This window comes from Jaculus jaculus, chromosome 13 (assembly GCF_020740685.1).
Source record: "Jaculus jaculus isolate mJacJac1 chromosome 13, mJacJac1.mat.Y.cur, whole genome shotgun sequence".
NCBI lineage: Eukaryota > Metazoa > Chordata > Mammalia > Rodentia > Dipodidae > Jaculus > Jaculus jaculus.
This window is the reverse complement of record NC_059114.1, coordinates 14,809,330-14,835,401: the sequence shown is the minus strand read 5'-3', so window position 1 is coordinate 14,835,401 and position 26,072 is coordinate 14,809,330. Positions and strand designations below refer to the sequence as shown.

Below are 26,072 nucleotides of genomic sequence, written 5' to 3'. Positions count from 1 at the left end.
TTTTTTTTTTTTTTTTTTTTAATCTACTGGGAAGCATGGTGTTGGGATTGGGGTGAGGCAAGGTGGTCCCCCAAAAAAGGAACGTGACCCAGCTCTGCCCTAGAGAACAGCTGCTTCAGCTCCCCCTCCCCCACACCCACCCACCACCACCACCACCAAAGAAACCGTGCTCATGATGCTGTCCTGCTTTGGGGCTGACCCCCTACAAGGCCTTTGGAGCCCAGGACCCTGTGCTGCTGTCCCCTATCTCCTGGGCTCCCAGCGCCCACCGCCCCTTACTCACCTCCCCCATCCACCCTTCCGCCCACTCCCATGGGAGAAGGCCACGGCTCCCCCGGTCCCTCTCTGGCTGCCATGAGGCCTGCACTTTTCAGGGCTGAAGTCCAAAGTTCAGTCCCTTCGTTAAGCACACGGATAAATATGAACCTTGGAGAATTTCCCCAGCTCCAATGTAAACAGAGCAGGCAGGGGCCCTGATTCACTGGCCGCTGGGGCCAGGGGTTGGGGGGTTGGGGGTGCCCACGGGGCTTGGCTAGTGGGATTTGTGGTGGTGGTGGTGGGGTGGGGGGGGCGGTGGACAGTGGGTTCACGGAGCCTGGTCTGTGACTGCCAGCCTGCCGGCAGGTAGACGTCTGAGCCAGTGGGTGGGGGAGGCGGCCAGTCGGTGGCCCTGGTGGCCCGCGTGGCCCGGTGGCAGCGGAGCCATGGTTTCCAAGCTGAGCCAGCTGCAGATGGAGCTTGTGGCGGCCCTGCTGGAGTCGGGCTTGAGCAAAGAGGCGCTGATCCAGGCCTTGGGGGAGCCTGGACCCTACCTGCTGGCCGGAGATGGTCCCCTGGACAAGGGGGAGTCGTGTGGCAGCAGTCGGGGAGAGCTGGCCGAACTGCCCAACGGGCTGGGGGAGACGCGGGGCTCCGAGGACGACACGGACGACGATGCGGACGACTTCACCCCACCCATCCTCAAAGAGCTGGAGAACCTCAGCCCGGAGGAAGCGGCCCACCAGAAGGCCGTGGTGGAGACCCTTCTGCAGTAAGGACCCCCTCCCTGTGCCCAGAACCCACAGAGGAACCCCTAGGAGCCCCCTCTTCACTCCTGGACGGTCAATTGTCCTGGTCCAGAGTCTTTGTGAGCTGTGGCCTTTAGCCTAGTGGTCTGGAAGGGTTGGGGGGGAGGGACAGGGGCCCAGGAAAGCTCGGGGTGTCCTTGCCAAGACCTGTCTCTCTGCACAGTCCCCACATCCCAGTCCTTTGGAAGTGGGGACAGGTGAGAGGAACTTTGAGGTGGAGGACAAAGAAAAATGAGTCCACAACCGAATTGTGTAGAAAGCCAGAGGGTGGCGGAAATCTTGAGCCACTGTAGCCATTTACCCCCCTCCCCCAGCCCAGGCTCTACTAGCTTCCCTGTAAATGCGCCCATTGTAGGTCTGGGAGGCTTAGAGGCGTAGCTAGAGGTTGGGGCCAGGCTGAGGTTTTAGGGGCTTCCCTGGGCCCTCATGGCCTCTGTTGTTCCTCTGGGTAAGCATAGGTTCTTTCTTACCTAAGGCAGATGGAGCCTCAAGGTGGTAGCTGCTCTCCTTCCCTGCATGGCCACATGTCCCCCACCTGGCAGCATTAGAGGCTTCCCCATACTGTACCCCCAATCTGTTGTCTGACTCCCCATCTCCTAGAGAAAGAACTGGGTGGGTCTGGAGCTTGATGCCTCCCCTCTCCTCAGCAGAGCTGACCTGGTTACTAATTACCCACACGCTTTATTATTTCTCTTTTGTTTTATAAATTTATAAACAGCAAAAGGCTCTGATAAGGCCTGTGATCATTAACTTGCAGAGAAGGTGGCCTGGAAGATGCCTGGGCCAACTCTACCTTCCCACCCAGTGGGGTGTGGAGAATGGGGACGCCGGGCTGGGGGAAGGGTCACCTGGGGGGCCGTGGGGCCCACCCATCCCAAAAGGCGCCCTAACTTCCTTGCTGACAGCAGCTCCAGTATTACTTGCTCTTGGGATTTCTGGCGCTTAAGTTCCCACTAGGTAGAGATGAAGAAACTGCTAATAAATGCTGCCGCACACATGGGGAAACTGAGGCTTAGAGTGGGGCCAGGGCTATGACCGGAAGGGCAGCGGCTGGCTAAGGACCTTGAGGGATTCTCCCAAGGCCCTAGCTCTGTGGGGGGGGGGTGTTGGGGGGGGGATGTTATCACTTTTCTGTCCAAGGTCCTGATCCTGGCTTGAGGTGGGGGAGGGCTAGTAGATCACAGCTTTCCCAGAAGCTCTGGAAACCTCTGGGGGCCCCTGGGCAGGGGGCAAGGGAGCTGACAGTCCCCCTGACTTGGCAGGAAGAGGAGGGCAAAGGGCTGCTGTGCTGCAGGGGAGGGGCAAAGAGCCAGACATTGCCAGACCTGGGGCAAGGGGCACCTGGACAGGCTGGGCCTGGTCCTGACTTGTTTAGGGTCTCCCAAATGGGACTAGAGGCTTTGGTGTGAGGGCTGGGGGCTGGGGGTGCCAAGGGTCTTCTTACCTGGCTGGGTGGGGCCTCTTGATCAGCAACTCTTTTGGTAGGGTGGTGGGGTGAGTTGGGGGGGTAGGCTTGGTCCACAGCATTTGAGCAGGGAGCAGAGGTCAAAGTGCTCGCTGGTGGACCTGGAAGCCGAGGAGAGGAAGGGAGGATGAGATGGAGAGAGGGAAGACCGGAGAGGCCAGAGGAGCAGAGAGGGGAGAGGGTCTCAGAGCAGCTGGGAGAAGGGGTCAGGGAGAGAGTGAGGAGCTGGGCAGGGAGGAGGTAAGAGTGTTTCCCTCCCACCAGTTGGGTTTTCTTTAATGCTAACAGCGTGCTATTTACTTTCCATTTAAATTTGAGATGTTGCTATAAATTATCAACCAGCTCCTTGTTCCCGCAGAGTTTATGACTAACTACCTGGGTTACTTATTGTTTAGGTAACAAAAGGGACCCGAGAGTGTCCCCAGGACAAAAGTGGGACCTCTAGCTTTAGGGCAGAGGTAGGAGCTTTCCAGAGATAGGATTTGGGGACACCCCTGATGAAGGCCTATGCCATGGAGGTTGAAGCTATAAGTGGTACAAAGGCTGATTCCCAGTGGGAGGTGCTTGTCTGGGCATAGGCAGTAGCTGGTCTGGGGTCCCAGCGCCCCCGCTGCTACAATGGGGGGGGGGGAGAGGGGAGGTGCCCTATAATACTATAGGGACCTGACTTCTTCCCTTAGATTTCCAGACTTGGTCTATTGTGTGGCCTTGAGGAAGTCTCTTCTCTTCTCCTACATAGTTTCCCTACGTAGAAATGAAAGAATCGAAATCCCCTGCCCAGATTCTGTATCCCCTCAGCCTCACTAACTTCCCTGGCCTGTCTCTCCCTCCTTCACTTTATTCCTGCTAGACCGATTTTGCGGTTCGTTAGCACTCAAGCTAATTCCCACCTCTGGACCTGTTCACGCTCTTTTGTTAACTATTCCTAACCCCTTTCCCGCTCTTTTCTGCCTTCAGCTCCCCAACTGCCCCACCCCTCGGTAGGCCCCACTGGAAGTCACCGTCCCTCCGACCATTTTCACTTCCTGCTTCCAATCCCTCAACGTTTCTCTTGTCTCTTTATTCATTGTCTATGTTCTGCCTTAAAAACACAGAACTCTTGAGCTCGAGAGATGGCTGAGCAATTAAGGCACTTGCCTGCAAAGCCTAACAACCAGGGGCTTGGTTCCTCAGTACCCATGTAAAGCCAGATGCACAAAGTGGTGCATGCATCTGTAGTTCATTTGCAGCAGCTAGAAGCTTTAGCATGCCCATTCTCTCTGCCTCTCTTCTCTCTCTCTCTCTCTGCTTGCACATAAAAAATAATTAAAAAAACATAAGGAACATGGGGCTGGAGAGATAGCTGAGCAGTTAAGGTGCTTGTCTGAAAACCCAAAGGACCCAAGTTCAATTCCCTAGTACCCATGTAAAGCTAGATGAACAAGGAAGCATGTGCACCTGGAGTTCGTTTGCAGTGTAGAAACCCTGGCATGCCATTTCTCTCTCTCTCTCTCAAAGTAAAATAAAATAAAATAATTAATTAAAAATCGGGAACTCACCAGGTGTGGTGCCACACACGTTTAATCCCAGAACTCGGGAGGCAGAGGTAGGAGGACCACTGTGAATTCGAGGCCACCCTGAGACTGCATAGTGAATTCCAGGTCAGCCTGGACCAGAGTGAGACCCTACCTCAAAAAACCAAAAGAAAAAAACAAGGGAACTCTTCAAGGACGAGCTTGCTGCCACTTGCACCTCCTACATCCAATGGTGACTGACACGCACCCTGAGGATACCTGCTAATCCTCGCCATGGGAGTGCCTGGGACTCCTGGCTCTATCCTGGGTGCTCTTACTTGTCTCTTCTGTTCCCACGTAGCTCAGCCCCCAGCCTTGATGCTCTCTGGTCCTCCCACCAAGCCCCAGAGGGGCTCTGAGAGCTAGGGGAGATAGTAGCAGGGTAGCACGAAGGATCAGCCCGCTTGGGTTCCCATCCCAGCTCTGCCCCTTTCCAATCAGGCAGGTGACCGCCATCTCCCGTGCGCCAGTTTCCTCTGCAAAGCGAAGATAAAAACAGCACCAGCCCACAGGTCCAATAGCAGGACCCTCCTGGACTATGTGTATGCGCAGCCCGTGTAGCGACCCCTAGCAGTCTAGGTGTTCTGGTGTTACGTCGTTCTACAGACGTGCCTGTTAAGGCTCAGAGAGGCGAAGTGACTATGAACTGCTGCAGGCAGTGAGGTCAGGATTGGGCCTCTGACTCCCTCTGTCCTGTGCCTTCCCAGCACCCTAGAACGCATGCCTGTCTTTGCACGTTGACCTTCCCTTCTAAGCTTGATGGCGCGGTGCTTTGGAGCTCACAAAGGACCTGCAATGTGCTGAACTCAGTTTTTCTTCCCAATGATCTCTGAAATATGAAGTATCTTTTTTTTTTTTTCTTTTGGTTTTTCGAGGTAGGGCCTTACTCTAGCTCAGGCTGACCTGGAATTCACTCTGTAGTCTAAGAGTGTGAGGTATCTTTTAAAAATGTTTTTATTTATTTATTTGAGAGGGAGAGAGAGAGAAAGAGACACAGAGAGAATGAGCACACCAGGGCCTCCTGTCACTGCAAACGAACTCCAGATGCATGCACAACTAAATGCATCTGGCTTTACATGAGTACTGGGGAATTGAACCTGGGTCCTTAGGTTTTACAGGCAAGTGCCTTAACTGCTGAGCCATCTCTCCAGCCCTGAAATATGAAATATCCTTAGCCCTACTTCAAAGGTGAGGAAACTGAGGCACACCGATGCAAAGCCACTTCCCAAGGCCACTTTGATAGCGGAGCTGGGATGCGTATTCAGAGCTAAGGTCCCCCAAGCTGAGAATCCAGGTCCTTCTCCAGAGGCGTGGCCTTGGAGACCAGAGGCAAAGGCGCGATGCCAGGGATATGTGGTGGGTTCCACAATGGAGAGGAGATGAGAGGGGGAGGATGTGGGCAGACCTTCACTCTTTCTGGGTTCTTCTGTGAGGTTTGGGCTCCACAGGCCACTTCGTTGATGTGGATCATGATGAGGATTGAGCTAACAATATCTTCTGTTCCACGTACTGAGCCCTGGCTGTGGGCCTGGCCTGGCCTCAGATTCATCATCTCTAAGGGGAACTCGGTAATTCTCCCAATAACAATGTGAATTAGGTGTGGGTTTAGTCCGTGTTGAAAAGCAGGTATCACCAGGTATGGTGGCGCACGCCTTTAATCCCAGCACTTGGGAGGCAGAGGTAGGAGGATCACTGTGAGTTCCAGGTCAGCCTGGGCTAGAATGTGACCCTACCTTGAAAAGAAAAAAATTAAAAAAAAATCAAAGGAATAGTAGAAAAGCGAGTGTGGATTATGGGAAATCACATGGGGCTAGGATGCCACAAGGGGAATTGGAACCCACTTGGTGTCAGTCCAACCTAGTAGAGTTAAAGCAAAAGGTATTGGGAGCCTTGAACTCTTTGTTCTGAGTTGGGGAAGTTATCTTGGAGAAGAGGCAGGTCCCGAGGGGTGGTGGGGAAGGGGGAGGAAGAGAGAGAAAGTGAAACACACACAGAGAGAAAGAAACAGAGAGAGACAGAAACTAATTTGGTAAATTCTAGAGAAAACTGTCACCGAGACTTCTAGGTAAAGGAAGGATAGACGATAGAACCTCTTGGTTCTGTCTTCTCCCATCCAAGTACTAGCCAGGCCGGGCCCTGCTTAGGTTTTGAGATCAGAGATCAGGCGTGTGAGGGAGGGGGACGTGGCTGCGGATAGCTTTGTCTTCTGACTGGCATTTTCGTTATATTTATTTAGACAGCGCATCTCTGGGTAGCACAGACTGGCCTCAAACTCTCAATCCTCCTGCCTTAGCCTCCCTCCTGCTGGGATTACAGGCCTCTACCACCATGTGTGGCTCTGAATGGCATTTCAAAATCACTTCCTGGTGGTCGTTGTTGCTCAGCTCTATTAAGAGCTATTTAAAATTTTAGAAAAGTTCCTATTAGCTTGAACACTTGAGTCCCATCTTCCCACGCCAATGCCTGTCTTACGGAGTCATGTCCATGTTTGTGGTGAGTGGCTGTGTTTTTTTGTTTTGTTTTGTTTTGTTTTTCCCCCAAATTTTATTTGACCTGGTGTGGGAGAAGTAGATATAGGTAGAGATGGAGAAGAGGAGGGAGAGGGGGAGAAAGAGAGAATGTCAGAAAGAACTTGGAAGATGATTTTCAGTTAGAGAGAGAGGCAACTCCTCCATTCTCTAAAAAGGCAGAGAGAGTGGCGGGAGAGGGCAAGGACTGCCCTTGGCGGAGGAGGGCGGCCACTGGATAAACATGTTTGCCAAGCGCATGCTGGACTTTGTACACCTTACCCTTCAAGCCCTGAATGGCACCCAGGGAAGGGAATAGAGGAGGGCTTGAGGCCCTGAGAAACCCTGAACATACAGAGAGAGAGAGAACGAGAGAGGAGCCAGGACAGGTCCGGGAGATCCCAGCAACATGACATATCCCTGAGCCCTTGCTAGGTCCCCTGGGCCAGGTGACTTCACTTTCTGAGCCTGAGTGTTCTCCCTGGTGGAGCCAGCATCAGCATTTGACAACAGAATAAAGCGCCCTTCCTGGGTCATTGTGAAGTTTCCATGGCTGCCTGCACAGCCCAGTGGCTCAGGGACTCCTCAAGGGCACCCGTTCATTCTCACCGTGATCAGTTTTATAAAACTGGAACTTGGCTGTATTTACTAACTGATTCTGCAGTTTTCCTCATGGCCTGTCTGGTAATCACTGATTAAAAACGGGGAAGTCACCCTGGTGTGGTGGCGCACGCCTTTAATCGCAGCTCTCGGGAGGCAGAGGTAGGAGGATTGCCATGAATTCGAGGCCACCCTGAGACTACAGAGTGAATTCCAGGTCAGCCTGAGCTACAGCGAGACCTTACCTCTGGAAACAAAAAAATAAAAACGAGGAAGTCAGAGGGTCAAAGTTGACAACAGTGGGTGCCCTCCCATCGAAGAAGGGCATTTTCAAGGGTGCCATCTGGTTTTGGAGGAAGGAGAGAAGGGCTTGGAGGGAAGACAGTGGGGGCTGGCTTCATAGTGCATAGTAGATATTTTAGTTTACAATTCAGTATGTATTTATTTGCAAGGAGAGAGAGACAGCAAGAGCGAGAGCACATACCATGACCTCTTACTGCTGCAAATAAACTCCAGGTGCATGCACCACTTTGTATATCTGGCTTTATGTGGGTGCTAGGGAACTGAATCCAGGCCAGCAGGCTTTGCAAACAAGTGCCTTTAACCACTTAGCGATCTCCCCAGCTCCCACATTATTTGTTAAATTTTATTTATTTATTTGCATTGTATGGGTGTGCCAGGTCTTTTGAAGCTGAAAAAAAAAAAAAAAAGGCCAGATGTATGTACCATGTACCATAGTTTTTGAGGGAGGGGCCTAGCTTTACCTGGATGACTGAGGAATTGAACCCAGGCTGGCAAGGTTCACAAGCAAGTGTCTTTAACTGCCGAGCCATCCCCCAGCCTCTGCTGACCGTTGTGCTATGTATCTTAGGCTGGCCTTGAACTCCTGAGCCTCCTGTCCCCACCCCTTGCATCAGTGCAAGAGAAGCATGCACCATGCCTAGCCTGAACACTGTACTTTTTTTTTTTTTTTAAGTTTTTTTGAGGTAAGGTCTCACTGTAGCCCAGGCTGAGCTGGAATTCACTGCATAGTCTTAAGGTGGCCCCGAACACATGGCGATCCTCCTGTGTCTGCCTCCCAAGTGCTGGGATTAAAGGCGTGTGCCACCACGCCCAGCTTGCTATACTTTTTTTGAGGCAGGGTCTCACTGTAGCCCAGGCTGGCCTCAAACTCATCGAGATCCTCTTACCTCTGCTTCCTGAGTTCTGGGGCTAAAGTCATGTAGCACAATGCCTGAAAAACACTATTTTATATAAAGGATTGAGCATTTGTAGATTTTCTTATTGACCTACTAGAGTCCAGAAAGGGATACTCCAAGAATACTGAGGGGTGACTGTATGCATTATAATATAACATTATATACATAATATATATGTATATATATGATATACATAATTGATTCAGACAGATACACATATAATTAAAATATTTTTTAAAATTATTTATTTATTTATTTGAGAGCGACAGACACAGAGAGAAAGACAGGTAGAGGAAGAAAGAGAGAATGGGCATGCCAGGGCTTCCAGCGTGCGCCCCCTTGTGCATCTGGCTAATGTGGGTCCTGGGGAACCGAGCCTCGAACCGGGGTCCTTAGGCTTCACAGGCAAGCGCTTAACCGCTAAGCCATCTCTCCAGCCCAATTAAAATATTTTTTGAGGGCTGGAGAGATGGATAAGCAATTAAGGTGCTTGCCTGCAAAGCCTATTTAACCTGGGTTCAATTCCCCAGAACCAATGTAAAGCCAGATGCACTAAGTGGTTCAGACATCTGGAGTTCATTTGCAGCTACTAGAAGCCCTGGAACATCCATTCTCTCTCTATCTGGCTCTTTCTCTCCCTCTCTTTCTCTTTGCCCGGCTAAAAGAAGTTGTTTTTTTTTTTTTTTAATATTTTATTTGGGCTGGAGAGATGACTTAGTGGTTAAGCACTTGCCTGTGAAACCTAAGGACCCCTTTTCAAGGCTCGAATCCCCAGGACCCACAAAAGCCAGATGTACAAGGTGGCGCATGCATCTGGCGTACGTTTGCAGTGGCTAGAGGCCCTGGCACACCCGTTCTTTCTCTCTCTATCTGCCTCTGTTTCTCTCTGTCTGTGTCTCTCAAATAAATAAATAAAAATAAACAAAAAACATTGTAAAAATAATTTTAAAAAATTATTTATGGCTGGATGTGGTGGCACACACCTTTATTCCCAGCACTTGGGAGGCAGAGGTAGGAGGATCGCCGTGAGTTCAAGGCCACCCTGAGACTCCATAGTGAATTCCACGCCAGCCTGGGCTAGAGCGAGACCCTACCTCAAAAAAAAAATTTTTTTTTTGACATAAGAGTCTCCTGTAATTCAGGCTGACCTTGAATTTACAATCCTCCAGCCTCAGCGTCCTGAGTGCTGGGATCATCCGCATGCGCCACCACGCCCGGCTTCGTTTTCTTTACTTTCAGTTTTGCACACACGGTAGCACTGCAGATACACCAGCCAAGCCGCGCCAACGGAGCTCCGCCATGGGCTCGGACGGCTGCAGAGAAAGAATGACGCACCTTTTTCGTGGTTTCCCATATGTTTTACCATGGCACACAACAGAGCAAGCTGTTGCCTTCTCAAGGTGCCAACTGTCACATGTGCAAATGTTGCAAGGCTCAGATCTTAGAAGCTGATTGTTGAGCCAACGGGGAGGTGAGGGGCACCGGCTTCCGAATTACACACTTTAGGGTTTCAGTTCTGTCTGCTTCAACACTCAGACCACAGAACACACACACACACACAATCTTGCTATGAAAAGGCCTCTGGACATCAGCTTATAACCCCTCATGGGAAATGGAACACTTGTGCCAGCTTCTATTAAAGGCTTACCCCAACCTATTGGATATTTTGACTTTGACTTTTTTTGTTGTTGCTGTTGTTTTGTTTTTTCGAGGTAGGGTCTTGCTCTAGCCCAGACTGGCCTAGAATTCTCTATGTAGTCTCAGACTGGCCTCAAACTCAAAGCAGTCCTCTTACCTCAGCCTCCTGGGATTAAAGGCATGGGGCACCATGCCCAACTTGACTCTGATTTTTGACTGATAGACTGACTTAGAACTGATCCTTTGGGTGGCGTTGGACTCTGCTGGGACAGCCCTGTGACCTTGGGCAAGAGATGTAAGGTACACAAGCTCTCCCAGCCTCAGTGGCCCTGGTGGTAAATTGGGAGACTCTACATTTCTCTGTTTTCCTCCCTCCCTCCCTTCCTTCCTTTCTTTCTTCTTTTAAAAATTATTTATTTTTATTTGAGAGAAAGAATGGACACACTAAGGGCTCCAGCTGCTGCAAATAACTCCAGAAGCATGTGTCACCTTGTGCATCTGGCTTATCTGGGTCCTAGGGAATCAAACCTGGGTCCTTTGGCTTTGTAGGCAAGTGCCTTAACTACTAAGCCATCTCTTCAGCTCTGTGGTTTTCTTTATCTAATGGGTATCTACTACTCATTTATCCATCTGTTTGTTTATCTATCCACACACCCATCCATCCATCCACTTATCCATCTATCCACTCATCCATCTATCCAATGATAAATTTATTCATCTACGCACCCACTGGTTTGTTTATTCATGTGCCTGCCATCCATCTATTCATCCATCCATCCAAGTATTCGTCCACGGAATACTCTATGTTAGGCTTATTTTGTGTGTTGAAAACAAGACAGTTCGCCCGCCCTCAAGATGTGTTTACAACTCACTTAACCTTGCCAGCTAGGTATAGGAGGTGATCTTTGAAGAAGGGACCAGATTGAGGAACCTCCCTACCCGGTTTGCACAGCTTCCAGGGGGAGTCTGTTTACGTCTACATGTGTTCACGTGCCCGTGGGATTGTGGGATCAGATCCCTGGACTGCCTTCAACCACAGCTGATCTCACTGAGCAGGGAGGGCTCTCATGCCCAGGATCCCCGCACCCCCTGCAGCCGGCAGGGCTCTGCTGACCAGGCCTTGTCCTTGCCCCCTTCCAGGGAGGACCCATGGCGTGTGGCAAAGATGGTCAAGTCCTACCTGCAGCAGCACAACATCCCTCAGCGGGAGGTGGTCGACACCACCGGCCTCAACCAGTCCCACTTGTCCCAGCACCTCAACAAGGGCACCCCCATGAAGACACAGAAGCGAGCCGCCCTGTACACCTGGTATGTCCGCAAGCAACGAGAGGTGGCTCAGCGTAAGTAATGACCCCAGCCCGTGTCCTCCCGGGCAGGGCCCAGGGCTCTTCTCAGCTCACAGTGGGTGCTGAGAGCTTCACCACCCTCCGTCACACAGACACTAGACTGAGGAGAAACCAGTGGGAGCGCACCCCTATTTACTGCACTAGGGGAGGGGAGCAGGGCTGGGCTTGGGTGTCCACAGATGGCTGCATGGGCTCCCTCTTTCCACGAACTCACACTGGTCAATGGGAAGCAGGAGAAAAGATCACTATGAAATAATGAGGTGGGCATTTGAAAAAATATTTTTTTATTGGGCTGGAGAGATGGCTTTGTAGTTAAGATGCTCGCCTGCAAAGCTTAAGGAACCAGGTTAGATTCCCCAGTACTCATATAAGCCAGATGCACAAGATGGCACATACATCTGGAGTTTGTTTTTAGTGGCTAGAGGCCCTGGAATGTCCATTCTCTCTCTATGTCTAGCTGCTTCTCTTTCTCTCAAAATCAAATAAATAAATAAAATCTTTAAATAGAACTCTGAAAATTATTATTATTTTTTAGTTTATTTGCAAGCAGAGGGAGAAACAGAGAGAAGAGAGGCAGATAATGGACACACTGGGGTCTCTAGCCACTACAAACAAACTCCAGGTACACGTGACACTTTGTGCATCTGGCTTATGAGGGTACTGGGGACTCAAACCTGGATCCTTAGGCTCTGTAAGCAAGCACCTTAATTGCTAAGCCATCTCTTCAGTCCCTGACTCATTTTAATAATATAAATTAAATTTTTTTTATTTATTTGCAAGCAGAGACATAGAGACATAGTCACTGCAAATGAATTCCGGACGCATGCACCACTTTGTGTATCTGGCTTTCCATGGGTACTGGTGAATTGAACTCGGATTGTTACTTTTCCCCTCCTGTTCCTCAGTTCCTATATAGGTAGCATCAGCCGCTGTGAGGTCACGGATATCTAGACCCAGTGGTTTCTTTGATTCCATATTAAGTTTGTGAGAGTCACTCACGTGGCTGCTTGTCTTCATAGACTGGCAATGTTCCTTGCTGTGTGTGACTGCCCCACTGTGTGGATATAATATATTATTCTTTTCTCTCTGGTGGTATAGTACTTCGAATGAATGCTCCCCAGAGGCCCATGTGCCACCTCAGTAGATGGCAATATGGGAAAGTTGTAGGTCTTTGGGGAGGTGGAGGTGTTGCTGGAGGAGGTCTGAGGGCAGGTTTTGGGAGATATACCCCAGATTCAAGCCCCATACACAGACAGCTTCCTGCCTGCTGCTGTGGGGATGTGATGACTGCCTGGCTGTTTGCTTCTGTCATGCTCTTCCCGCCACAACGGAGCTTTCCCTCAAAGCTTAAAAATCAACCAAAATCTGGGCTGCAGAGATGGCTCAGCTGTTAAGGTGCTTGCCTGTAAAGCCTAACGACCTGGGTTCAATTCCCCAGTACCCACATAAAGCCAGATGCACAAAGTGGTGCATCTGGAGTTCATCGGCAGTGGCTGGAGAGGTCCTGGCATGCCTATTCTCTGTGTCTGTCTCTCTTCTCTCTACTTGCAAATAAATAAAAAAAAGTACTAAAAACAAACAAATAAAAATTCTCTCCTTTCAAAAGCTGCTTCTGGTCAGTTGTTTTGTCCCTGCAGTCTTATTTCTTGATATTGTGAGCAGTGCTGCTGGAAACATTTCAGTATATAGTTTTGCCATGCATATACAGTTCCACTGGCTGAGGAATTGCTAAGCCACAGAGTGGACCTAAGATTGGCTTTGGTAGATACTGCTAAATAACCACTTTGCACTCTAGCCAGCAGGTTTCCTCTCCATCAGGTGCTTCTGTAATCTTTGCCAAAATCTGTTAATGTTGATCCTCCTTTAAAATTTGTTTTTTTAGGGCTGAAGAGATGGCTTAGTGGTTAAGAGCTTTCCTGTGAAGCCTAAGGACCCTGGTTCGAGGCTTGATTCCCCAGGACCCACATAAGCCAGATGCACAAGGTGGCACATGCATCTGGAGTTTGTTTGCAGTGGCTGGAGGCCCTGGTACACCCATTCTCTATCTGCCTCTTTCTCTGTCTGCCACTCTCAAATAAATAAATAAGAATAAGCACAAAAAAATTTAAAGTTTTTTAAAATTTTTATTTATTTATTTATTTGAGAGAGAGAGAGAGAATGCGTGCGCCAGGGTCTTCAGCCACTGCACAGGACCTCCAGATGCACGTATCACCTTGCACATCTGGTTTTTGTGGGTCCTGGGTAATTGAACCTGAGTCCATAAGCTTTGCAGGCAAGTGCCTTTAATTCCAACCCTCGATCTTCCTCTTAACTGTGATAGTTGCATGGTGGTATTATATTGTGGTTTTAACTTTCATTGTACCTCCTTTCATTCTTAGTAACCCTTTATGTTGGCTGATCTTTTCATATAGTTATGGGACACTTGGAGAACATTGTTAAGAAATGCCCATTTGAATGGTTTATGGGAGCACATGCTTGTAATCTCAGCACCTGGGAGGCTAAGGCAGGAGGATCATAAATTTGTGGCCAGCCTGAGCTAGAGAGCAAGATTCTGTCTAAAAAGTATCTGTTGGGAGGGGGGATGGAGGGGTGGTTTTGCAGTTAAGCACTTGCCTGTGAAGCCTAAGGACCCTGGTTTGAGGCTCGATTCCCCAGGACCCATGTAAGCCAGATGCACAAGGTGGTGCATGTATCTGAAGTTTGTTTGCAGTGGCTGGAGGCCCTGATGCACCCATTCTTTCTTTCTCTCTCTCTCTCTCTTTCTCTCTCTGTATGTCTGTCACTCTCAAACAAATAAATAAGTAATAAATTTTAAAAAATAAATTAAAAGTGCCTGTTGGGCTGGGGAGACGGCTCAGGCCTTAAAAGCACTTGCTTGCAAAGCCTGAAAGCCTGGGTTTAGTTCCCTAGTACTGACATATAGTCAGATAAAGTGATGCATGTTTCTGCAGTTTCTTTTGTAGCAACAAGAGGTCCTGGCACATCAATTCTCTCTCTCTCTCCTTGCAAATAAATGAATAATTAAAAAAAATATTTTTTAAAAGAGAGACTGATTGAGAGGGGGAGGGGATGTGATGGAGAGTGGAGTTGCAAAGGGGAAAGTGAGGGGAGAGAGGGAATTACCATGGGTTATTGTCTATAATTATGGAAGTTGTCAATAAAAAATAAATTAATAAAAATATTTTTACTTATTTATTTGAGAGAGAGAGGGACAGAAAGAGAGAATTGGCATACCAGGGTATCCAGCAACTGCAAACAAACTCCAGATGCATGCACCACCTTATGCATCTGGCTTACATGGGTCCTGGGGAATCAAACCTGGATCCTTTGGCTTTGCAGGCAAACACCTTAACTGCTAAGCCATCTTTCCAGCCCTAAGTGAATAATTTTTTCAAGTATCTCTTTAATGAGAGTATCCATTTTTTTTCTCTGAGGTAACTCAGGCTAACCTGGAATTCACTATGTAGTCTCAGGGTGGCCTTGAACTCACTGCGATCCTCCTACCTCTGCCTCCCAAGTGCTGGAATTAAAGGCGTGCACCACCACACCTGGCTAATGAGAGTATTCTTTTTTTTCTCCTTGGGCTGCATGTTTTTTTCCCCTGATACATTTGTAGGAGCTTAAAAATGTATCCTGATCATAAGCTCTTTCATATAGCATATATTATATTATATATAGTATATTATATATAATATGCATAATATATATATATACATATATATATATATGAACATATATATGTATATACACATACACACACAAGGAAATATAGTACACTGGTTTGTCTTATACTTTCTAAAGTTGTTATCTTTTGATGAACAGATGTTCTTAATTTTTACATTTCTGGTTAGTATTTTTTTTGAGTCCTGTTTAAAAAAACCTTTTTCTAACCCAGAATTATGAACAGTCTCTCTCTCTCTCTCTTTTGGTTTTTTGAGGTAGGGTCTCACTTTGGCCCAGGCTGACCTAGAATTTATTATGTAGTCTCAGGGTGGCCTCGAACTCACGGCGATCCTCCTACCTCTGCCTCCTGAGTGCTGGGAATAAAGGCGTGCTCCAGCACACCCGGCTCTTCTCTCTCTTTAAAAAAAATATTATTAATACTATTTAAATTAGACTTTAAAAATTTATTTATTTGAAAGACAAAGATGCAGGGGGGGGGAGGCATGGCATGTGGGCATGCCAGGGCCTCCAGCAATTGCAAATGAACTTCAGATGACTGCACCACCTTGTGCATCTGGCTTATGTGGGTTCTGGGGAATTGAACCTGGGTTCTCTGGTTCCACAGGCAAAAATTCCTTAACTGCTAAGCTATTATCTCCAGCCCCCACCTTCTCTCTCTCTTTCTCTCTTATTTTATTCTGGGGGGTGCATTTTGCTCTAGCCCAGGCTGACTTGGAGTTAGCCTCAAACTGGCCTAGAACTCACAATGATCCTCCTACTTCATCAGCCTCCAGAGTGCTGGGAATAAAGACGTGTGCCACCACACCTGGCTCACATTCTCTTACTAGTTGTACTGGAGATGGAACCCAGGGTTTATTACATGCTAGGCAAGCACTGTGCCCAGCCCTGGGATTAGAGAATTTTATGTTTTAGCTGTAAACTCTTCTTTTGGCATCCTGGGAATGAAAGAATCAGGGCCAGGAGGAGGGTTAGCTGACATGGGAAAGTGGGAGTGGCCAGTGTCCACTTATGGCTCTCTGTCCTACAGAATTCACCCACGCGGGGCAGGGTGGGCTGATTGAAGAGCCCACAGGTGATGAGCTGCCAACCAAAAAGGGGCGGAGGAACCGTTTCAAGTGGGGCCCGGCCTCCCAGCAGATCCTGTTTCAGGCCTATGAGAGGCAGAAGAACCCCAGCAAGGAGGAGCGAGAGACCTTGGTGGAGGAATGCAATAGGTAGAATGGTGGTGATGTGTGTATGAGGGGGCGGGGGGGGGGGGGGATGGGGTGGGGAAGAGTAGGTTTGGCCAGGGCTGAGACAAGGCTGGGGAAGAGAAGGTGACTCTTGGTCCCCTGGGAAGCTCTCCAGTCCTGTGGGCTCTTGCTGTCATATCTTAACTGAATTCCACTCCTAGCATTTCCCCCTCTCCAAAGCAACCTTTTAGGTAGCCGCTCATTTGATCTTCCCAGTCCTGGGCTCACTTTATTACTGACTTCAGAGAGGCTAAGTCACTTGCCCAAGGTCACACAGTAGAAGAACACGTGGGTGGGACTCCATTTCTCAGCATCCTCCTCCCTTCCCCAGGTGAGGGCTCTCCTGAGCCTGGCCTGGTGGCTCATGGGTGGCCATCTCTGCAGGGCGGAATGTATCCAGAGAGGGGTGTCACCATCGCAGGCACAGGGGCTTGGCTCCAACCTTGTCACAGAAGTGCGTGTCTACAACTGGTTTGCCAACCGGCGCAAGGAAGAAGCCTTCCGGCACAAGCTGGCCATGGACACGTACAGCGGGCCGCCGCCGGGCCCGGGCCCAGGGCCTGCGCTGCCGGCCCACAGCTCCCCTGGCCTGCCTGCGTCGGCCCTCTCCCCTGGTAAGGTCCACGGTGAGTGCTGTGGGGCGGCAGAACTGGGACAGGGTGTCGCGGTAACAAGGGATACTAGGAGGGTTGGCGAGGACTTCCTCAGTGGCAGTGGCCACGCCACACCACCGTGTCTACTTCGCTCCATCACAGAGACTACGAACCATCCCACGCCATTCTGCTCCACCCTATAGCGGCCCATCCACCGCACTCCACCGCTGCTCCGTCCACTCCACACTCCATCCCCTCTATCCTCCATCCTTCCAGCCCGTTCACTTAATGCACACTGGTCCACTCCTTCCGTCTTATTCTGCCCCATCCAGTCTGCACCATTCTGTACTCTGCTTCACACCACTGCACTTGACATTGCTCCTCCCACTACTCCACGCCACCCTGGTTCATTCCCTCCATCCACTACGCTTTACACACACCGCCTTTGGCCACTCTACCCAATCCACTGTGCCCCCGTCCCTCTACTTCACCTTTCGCCACTCCGTCCGCTCCGCCCTACACTACCCCATCTGCGGCACTCTACATTTTGTCGTTTATCTACTTATACTGGGCACCCTAAACCTCTTCCTCCTGCAAACAAACTCCGGATGCATGTACTGCTTGTGCATCTGGCCTTTGCTTGGGTACTGGGGAATCGAACCCGGACCACCAGGCTTGTTGCAAGCAAGTGTCTTTATCCAGTGAGCCATCTTTCCAGCCGCTCCATCTCCTGTACTCTAAACCACCTGTTTCATGCCGCTCCACCCCACCTACTGTCTTCCACTCTGTACTAATCCCATTGTGTTCCATTCACACCTCCTTCCATCCTTCCAGCTCCATACCACTCCACTCACCCTTCTCGGCCCACTTCACACTGCCACGCCCCACTCCACCCACTTCCCACTGCTTCACAGTGTCCCATCCACTCACTCAACTCCATCCACTCCACGCCATTCGTTGTATTTCAACTTCTCTTCAACGCAAGCAGAGTTAGGCTACCTCAGTGAACCACATTCATTTCAGGTCTGTGAATTCAAGCATTTCAGCTTTCCTCTATTCAGTTGTATTCAAATCATTGTTGAATCCAGCCAGTCTCAGTTCAGTTTAACTACACGCTAACTCGAGACAGTTAATTTGGGGTATCTGCAGGGAACTGGTTCCAAGACCTCCCACAGATATCAAAATCCACAGATGTTCATATAACATAAGGCACACTTTCCTACCTGTCTCTCTAGATAACTTATGATGTTCAACATAATGTAATTACTATGTACATAGTTACGCTGTATTGTTTAGGGATCGGTGACAAGTGGGAAGTGTGTATGGCTTCAGTACTGACGAATATTTTTTTCAAGTCTTTTTGATCCCCAGTTGAATTTGAGCATGTGTTGTCTGTGGATACAGAGGGCTGACTGTAAAAGCTCAATTCAATTTAAGCCAGTCCAATTTGATTTTGTTCAGCTTAACTCAAGCTCAATCTAGCTCAACTCATTTCAGGCTCAGTTCAACTCGATCTAATTTAATTCATCGAATTCCGTTCAACTCAGTTCGCTTCCATTTAATTCCATGAGCCCTGATTCGGCTCAGTTCTATCGTCTTTGGGCACCTCCTGCGCACCAGGGGTAACTGCACACCGCGGGGCACATGGCGCTGGTACACGCTGCCTTTGCATCCAAGGCGCCGGAAGCAGCTCGTGCTTGAACTGGCCTGAGCGAACCAGCGCAGTCTGATGTGATGAGGCCTGTGAGGCAGCTGAGGACAGGAAAGTGGGGTGCTAAGGACATTGCTCCCTCACTCTAGGTGTGCGCTATGGACAGCCTGCAACCAGTGAGGCAGCTGAGGTACCCTCAAGCAGCGGCGGTCCCTTAGTGACAGTGTCTGCTCCCTTGCATCAAGTGTCTCCCACAGGGCTGGAGCCCAGCCACAGTCTGCTGAGCACGGAAGCCAAGCTGGTGAGTGAGGGACACCGCTTCTAGCCCTATTTTCCGTCGCTGGTCCCCACGGAGGTAGTGTGGGGACACCCTGACTCAGTTTGGTTTGCCTTCTCAGGTCTCAGCCACTGGCGGTCCCCTCCCCCCAGTCAGCACCCTGACAGCGCTGCACAGCCTGGAGCAGACCTCCCCAGGCCTCAACCAGCAACCCCAGAACCTCATCATGGCCTCTCTGCCTGGGGTCATGACCATCGGGCCTGGCGAGCCTGCCTCTCTGGGCCCCACGTTCACCAACACAGGCGCCTCCACCCTGGTCATTGGTAAGCCGGTGGGAGTGAGTGGGACATTTGAGTGGCTCTTGGGACTCCCACAGAATCTAGAACTAAAAATAGCTACTGGGTCTCATTCATTCATTCACTCACTCACACGACACCCCTTTTTTGAATGCCTGCTGTGGCCTAGGCCCTTTGGTATGAGTGAAACAGACTCAAGTGGGGAGACAGGCATTAAGCACACTACATAAATTACATGTAGTACTTAGGTGAGAAGTTTGAGGGAAAATAGGGCAGTGCTGTGATATTTCTACATTTATTTATTTATTTTTGTTTTTTCTAGGTAGGATCTCACTGTAGCTCAGGCTGACCTGGAATTCACTATGTAGTCTCAGGGTGGCCTCAAACTCACGGCGATCCTCCTACTTCTGTCTCCTGAGTGCTGGGATGAAATGCATGCACCACCACACCTGGCTACTTTTATTTATTTTTAAAAAATTATTTGAGAGAGACAGAGAAATAGAGGTAGGGAGAGAGAGAGAGAGAGAGAGAGAGAGAGAGAGAGAGAGAGAGAGAGAGGTGTGGGTGCACCAGGGCCTCCTGCCACTGCAAACAGACTCCAGACACATGCACCACTCTGTGCAAATGGCTTTACCTGGGCGTTGGGGAATCGAAGCCAGGACAACAGGCAAGCGCCTTTGACCGCTGAGCAGTCTCTCCAGCCCTATTTTTATTTAAGTCCAAAAGTCTTTATTTGCAGGAAGCATTTTGCAAATATATAATATTGTTCAGTATTTAAGACAGACAAGGAGCTGCTGGGAGAAAGGAGCAGAGAGCTAATCCCAGGACATCTACAGTGCTGTGGAGTTCCAGGGCTCCAGGAACCCCATGTGACAACCCTGGTCTGCCTTTCTTATTAGCTCAGATAACAAGCTAAAGTGTCACAGGAAAGTGAGTTCAATTAGTGACAAGTCTTATTGCAGGACCAATAGTTTTTAAAAATATTTTATTTATTTATTTATTTATTTGCAAGAGGGGAAGAATGGGCACACTAGGGCCTCTAGCCACTGCAAACGAACTCCAGATCCAAGTGCCACATTGGGCATCTGGCTTTACATGGGTACTGGAGAATCGAACCTGGGTCTTTAGGCTTTGCAGGCAAGTGCCTTAACCATTAAGCCATGTCCCTAGCCCAGAGCTAGTATTTAACTCCTCCTCTACCTCTTTTTCCAACCCATGGGCTCTGGGAACTAGGGATGGTGCTGGATATGGGGAGGCAGTGGTGGGGTGGTGGGCGGGAGGCCTGGCTGACTCTTGCCCATCCCCGCGCCAGGCCTGGCCTCCACCCAGGCGCAGAGCGTGCCGGTCATCAACAGCATGGGCAGCAGCCTGACCACCCTACAGCCTGTCCAGTTCTCCCAGCCGCTGCACCCTTCCTACCAGCAGCCTCTCATGCCTCCTGTGCAGAGCCACGTGGCCCAAAGCCCCTTCATGGCCACCATGGCCCAGCTACAGAGCCCCCACGGTGAGCACCTCTTGTCCTGGGCTCGAGGAGGTGGGTGAGAGCTTGGCTGTGGATGAGCACAGGGCAGGGGGGCAGGCGGCAGGTGTCATGGTGTACATGCCTGATACAGGCGTGAGTGCTTCTGTTACTGTTTCCATGTGAACATACGTAATCCTATGTTGCACTTATCTTCTTGTTGCTGGGACAAGACACCCACCTGACCACAGGCACCGCATGGAAGGGTTTATTTTGCCTTACAGTCTCGAAGGGAAGCTTCATCAGGGTATGGGGGAGGAGTGGCATCTGACATCACAGCTTGCCACAGAAGCCGGGAAGTAGCAGCAAGAGCGAACCAGTTCTGGCAAGAGGGCCTTGGGCTATAAGGCTCCAAGGCCCACCCCAAGCAACACACCTCCTCTAGCAAGGCTCCACCTCCCAAACTGCCACTAACTGGGGATTGAGTATGAGGCGTAATCACAAACACTTTACACTCAAAGGACTGCATCGTAAAAGCACAAGTACAGCCCTTGATCCCAGCACTCAGGAGGCAGAGGTAGGAGGATCGTCATGAGTTCGAGGCCACCCTGAGACGACATAGTGAATTCCAGGTCAGCCTGGGCTCGAGTGAGAGCCTACCTTGAAAAAAAAAACAACAAAATTGTGAGCTCAAAGGACTACATAGTGAGTGTGCTCAGCTCTGTGAGTGGACATGGACACTCCCGTGGGTGCAGGTGGGTGTGTACTGGCCTTGTTCCCAGCTGTGTGTGTCCAAGTGTATGAGCACAGGCCAGACTGTCCTCTGAAACCCCTGGGCCAGGCACACTTCAGAGCTCACGATTTTCCAGACTTTAGAAAGGTGGCTTGCGGGTACACGTTGTGTCCGTATCGCTACTGGCACGGTGTGGCATAGCACCTGGCATCTGAGCGCTGTTACTTCTGCATGAAGAAGGTTAAAGACTCACACAGCCTTGGGTAGGGTTTGCCATCAAATGGGCTCTGGGGCCAACCATATGGAAAACTTTTGGGGTCATCCCTTTTGGAATTGAGGATTGGAGTAAGGGGTTTGTGTTTGAGGCTGAAAGTGTGCCTATCTGTGTGCACGTGGGCACTGTACTGTCAGGTGACTGGGGAGAGTCTGTTGTGCTCATGTGTTTGGTGAGTGTCTGTCACTTGGGGAGGCTGCACGAGAAGCCATGTCTGGGAAGTGACCTGGAGATTGCCTGCCTTTTGCCCTGCTCACCTGCCTGGGGGGCCAGCTGTCTTTCTTGTTCAGATCTGTGCGCCTGATTTTACTGCAAAGATGCCTGTGTTTGGTATTGCGCATAGGATAGCAGCAGCCGCACTCAGTACCAAGGGTCTGCAGTTAGTACAGTGGCTTAGCACAGCGGTACCTGCACTTGGTCCAGTGGAGCCTAGGCTGAGTACCACAGCAGCTGCACTTAGCACGACAGAGGCTGCGCTGAGTGGAGTAGTCCCCATGGCTAGCACGTCGCCTGTGCTTAGTACACAGGCACTTGTGCTCAGTACAGTCAGCACCGCACCACTGTCCTGCATTTGCTGTGATACCTGTGGTTTCAAGTGGCAAAAGGCGCTGGAGCTGCTTTCTGGCCTTCCTCGGGCTTCTCCCCAGCAACCCCACCTGAGCAGGTCCCTGTACTGGGGGAGGGAGATCCAGCTCTCCCATAGGGACCCCCAGCACTGTCCCATCAGGCCATCCAGCAGGCCACATGCCCACACGTCCCAGAGCATCCAGTCTGGAGATGTTCCAGGAGTCCCGGGTGCCATGTCCGCGTCCTCCTCTCTAGCCCTCTACAGCCACAAACCCGAGGTGGCCCAGTACACGCACACGAGCCTGCTTCCGCAGACGATGCTGATCACTGACACCAACCTGAGTGCCCTCGCCAGCCTCACACCCACCAAGCAGGTAAGGCCCCGAATCCTATAGCCAGCTCCCTCCACAGCCTCTGTGCCCAACACCATGTCCCCAGGGGGGCTCAGGAGGCTCCTCTGGTCTCTCAGGTTTTCGCCTCGGACACCGAAGCCTCCAGTGAGTCCGGCCTTCACGCACCTTCGTCTCCAGCTGCCACCATCCACATACCCAGCCAGGACCCGGCTGGCATCCAGCACCTGCCGCCTGCCCACCGGCTCAGCACCAGCCCCACTGGTGAGCGACCTGTGTACTGCCATTTCTTTGCTGTCCCTCAGTAGGGTGTGGGGTGGAGTATGCAGGGATGGATGGCAGATGCCTGCTGAACCGGCTCAGAGGCCCATGGCATGCCTAGTGGTGTATGCAGCCGCAGGAGTCTGGAGCCGCTCACAGGGACAGCTCCTTGACTCAATGAGAGAGAAGTGACTGGGAGAGGCACTGGGGGAATAATAGTGATATGAACCGGAAGTCACTGTTGGACATGTCTGGCTTGACTGGGCTCATGGTTTAATTTTCAATCGTGGCCAGCGTTGAAAACTGAGCTTTCAAGAGCTGGGTGTGGTGGTGAACACCTTTAATCCCAGCATTGGGGGTGGGTGGGTGGGGGACTGAGGTAGGAGGATCACCGTGAGTTCAAGGCCACCCTGAGACTACATAGTGAATTCCAGGTCAGCCTGAGCTAGAGTGAGACCTACCACAAAAAAACGAAGAAAAAAAAATTGAGCTTTCACTAAGAAACCTGGCGCTTTCTGGCTTCTTTTGGGCAGTTGGCAGGTTCCACGTTATCACATCACAGTGACGTGTGTACTCTACAGCCCTCTGGCTCCCTCACATCCATGCCCTGGAGATCCTGGAGGACTCCAGTTGACGACCTGTGACGATGTGGTTGAGAGCCAACTCTCTGGAGTGAGGTTGCCAAGCTCTGAGGTCTGGGGTGGTCTGTAACTTCAGCCAAGCTACTCCTTCCTGGAATCCTTAGGCTCCCCCATCCAGTCCTGGAGGCTGTGGTGACAGTTATGAGTGCTCCTGTTCCAACCCCACACTTCATCCCGTGAGGTGTGGCCATGATGGGCCTCACCTTACCAAGTGCACACGTAAGGAAGCGAGGAAGCTGACGCATCCCCCCCCCCATCGCTACCAGCCGGCAGAGGCAGGACTTGAGCCCAGGCTGGTCAGTGCTCTTTACCATATCCATCAGTCTGGAATCTCCCAAGACACGGATATGTGCCGTACACAGGGAAATTTTCCTGTTGGAACTGATTTATGCCGCTGTGTGGGTGGGCACACCCAGCAGCGTGGCAGAGCCGGAGGAATTCCTTCTCTAGGAAATGTCAGGTTTTGCTCCTTCGTAAGGCCTTTGGCTGATTAGGCGTGGCCCTTCCACACTGCCAGGTGTAACTCCTTTCACTTACAGCGGATTCACTGTTGGTGTTAGGCACATCTATAAAATATCTCCCCAAGGCTGGGGGTCTTGCTCAGTGGGAAAACATTTACCTAGCGTTAAGCCAAAGGGGGTGTGGTGGCGCATGCCTTTAATTTCAGTGTTCAGGTAAAAGGATCACTGAGTTCGAGGCCGGCCTCAGACTACACAGTGAATTCCAGGTCAGCCAGGGCTCAGAGTGAGATGGTACCTCTTGAGAAACAAACAAAAACAAAAAAACGTGACAAGTGAACAAAACTTCGCCCAACACCCAGGGCACTGTGACTCGTGAGGTGGATCTGATGTGCTGTCATCACGGCTCCTCTGGAGTCTCTGCTAAAATGTTCTGAGGCAGCCCCTCCCCCCACCCATCCCATGGCCCTCGAGCCGGGCTGGGAGGCTCCCCTTGTTAAGACCTAAGGTTAGAGGGCCGACTCTGGGCTTTCTGGAATCTTCTGTGATTCAGGCGAGGCCCTGCGCCCCGTTTCAAGCACTGCTAGGGATGGGCAGGTGCGGTGGGGTCAGAGGGCGCTTGGCCCACAGCCTGCAAACTCACTTGTCTCTGCAGTGTCCTCCAGCAGCCTGGTGTTGTACCAGAGCTCCGACTCCACCAACGGCCACAGCCACCTGCTGCCGTCCAACCACGGTGTCATCGAGACGTTCATCTCCACGCAGATGGCTTCCTCTTCGCAGTAGCCATGGCAGCTGCGTCTCAGGGGCTGGGGCCTGAAGGCTGCCTAGTGGGTGAGGGCCACAGCCATGCCTCTCCTACCACAGGCAGCACTGCCTTTTCCAGAAAATTCTGTCTTGGCTCTGACTGCTGCCTTGCCAGTATGAGAAAGGGACGGTGCTGAGGCACCCCAGCCTGGGCAGGGCTATGTTGGTCACATAAAAGGGGACTGTGAAGAGCTGAGAAGCAGAGCCTGTTATGGGCTGGATTCTAGAAGGACCAAATCTGCTGCTTGGGCCAGACAACTTGTTACTTAGAAGGGAGTAGCCTGTGGCTCTGCATCCCCTAGCCTGGGCCTGCAGGCTCCGAAGGATCTGGTGACATGCTGTAAGCTGTGAGGCCCTAAGTCAACATGAGTACCTTCTGTCACCTGCGCATCCCCAGGCCACTCCGCCTTGCCTCAGCTTCTCTCTGTGGCCCACATACCCATCTGTGGACCACCCACACACACCATCATTTCATCACATTGATGCTCTGGGCCAAGGCCTGGGGCTGAGGCGCCCAAGACCTGGGGGATCTTGAGCTGAGGGAAAGACATTCAGGGCCCTCCCAGCCTAGCTCTTCTGAGCCACCCTCTCCTTGGCCCCACAGTGTCATTTGTAGGGACACTTGCTCCCCTCACCATCATGCCTTCTGATGCCAGCCTGGTATCTTGCTTCTACTTAGAAAGCCCACTTCAGGGTCTTACTAAGAAGCCATCCTTGCTCCTGAGGGCATGTGACCTGTGCCCAACCCGAGTCTGGGGCAGCAACTCCCCTGGCTTCAGGAACTTGAAGACCCTTCCCTTGTCTGGGGACGAGGATGGGGGAAAACCTGCCAAGCTCAGAAGGTGATAAAAGTATGAGCCAGTGGCACAACTAGGTGTCCAGAGGAAGACGAGGGTGGCGAGGTCAGTAGAGAGGAGCCCCCTGCAAGGCCTAGAAGCTGTCCTGAGAACTCCAAGGCTGAGCACCACCGGGTGGGGCGAAGCAGCTTGGGGAGCCCAGGGCGCGTGTGGCCTCAACTCCCGGGGCCTCTGCCCAGCACCTGGCCCTCAGTGGTAGTCTCTGTCAGGACTGAGGAAGGGGCCCTGGAGAACGAGTATCCATTACAGCTTGGCGCCAGCTACAGGCAGGCCTGTATGTTTATTTAACGTTTAGTAAAGTCAGTGGGAAATGCACAAAAGTTTCTTTTTCTTTTCTTTTTTCTTTTTTTTTTTTTTTTTGAGGTAGGATCTCACTGTAGCTCAGGCTAACCTGGACTTTGTCTCAGGGTGGCTTCGAACTCACGGCGATCCTCCTGCCTCTGCTTCCCAAGTGCTGGGATTAAAGGCGTGTGCCACCATGCCTGGCTTCATGAAGGCTTCTTGCTTCCCTGAGTGATCCGGATGGGGTTGGGGCAGGCAGAGCAGGGACCTCGGGAGAG

General features: G+C 51.0%; 1 protein-coding gene across 2 annotated transcripts; it reads left to right on the top strand.

The window, feature by feature from the left end:
• The first annotated feature begins 581 nt into the window (after positions 1-581).
• On the top strand, positions 582-25,824 carry Hnf1a (HNF1 homeobox A). Of its 2 annotated transcripts, none has more exons than XM_045131975.1 (10): positions 582-1,030; positions 11,170-11,369; positions 16,087-16,273; positions 16,676-16,905; positions 18,685-18,836; positions 18,934-19,135; positions 20,421-20,612; positions 22,397-22,515; positions 22,611-22,755; positions 24,507-25,824. In XM_045131975.1, the coding sequence occupies exons 1-10, from the start codon at positions 705-707 to the stop codon at positions 24,632-24,634; spliced, it is 1,881 nt and encodes a 626-aa protein (XP_044987910.1). In that variant the 5' UTR covers positions 582-704; the 3' UTR covers positions 24,635-25,824. The 2 variants fall into 2 exon arrangements, with proteins under 2 accessions (XP_044987910.1, XP_044987909.1); XM_045131974.1 differs by having other exon boundaries at positions 16,676-16,917.
• The last annotated feature ends 248 nt before the right edge of the window (positions 25,825-26,072 follow it).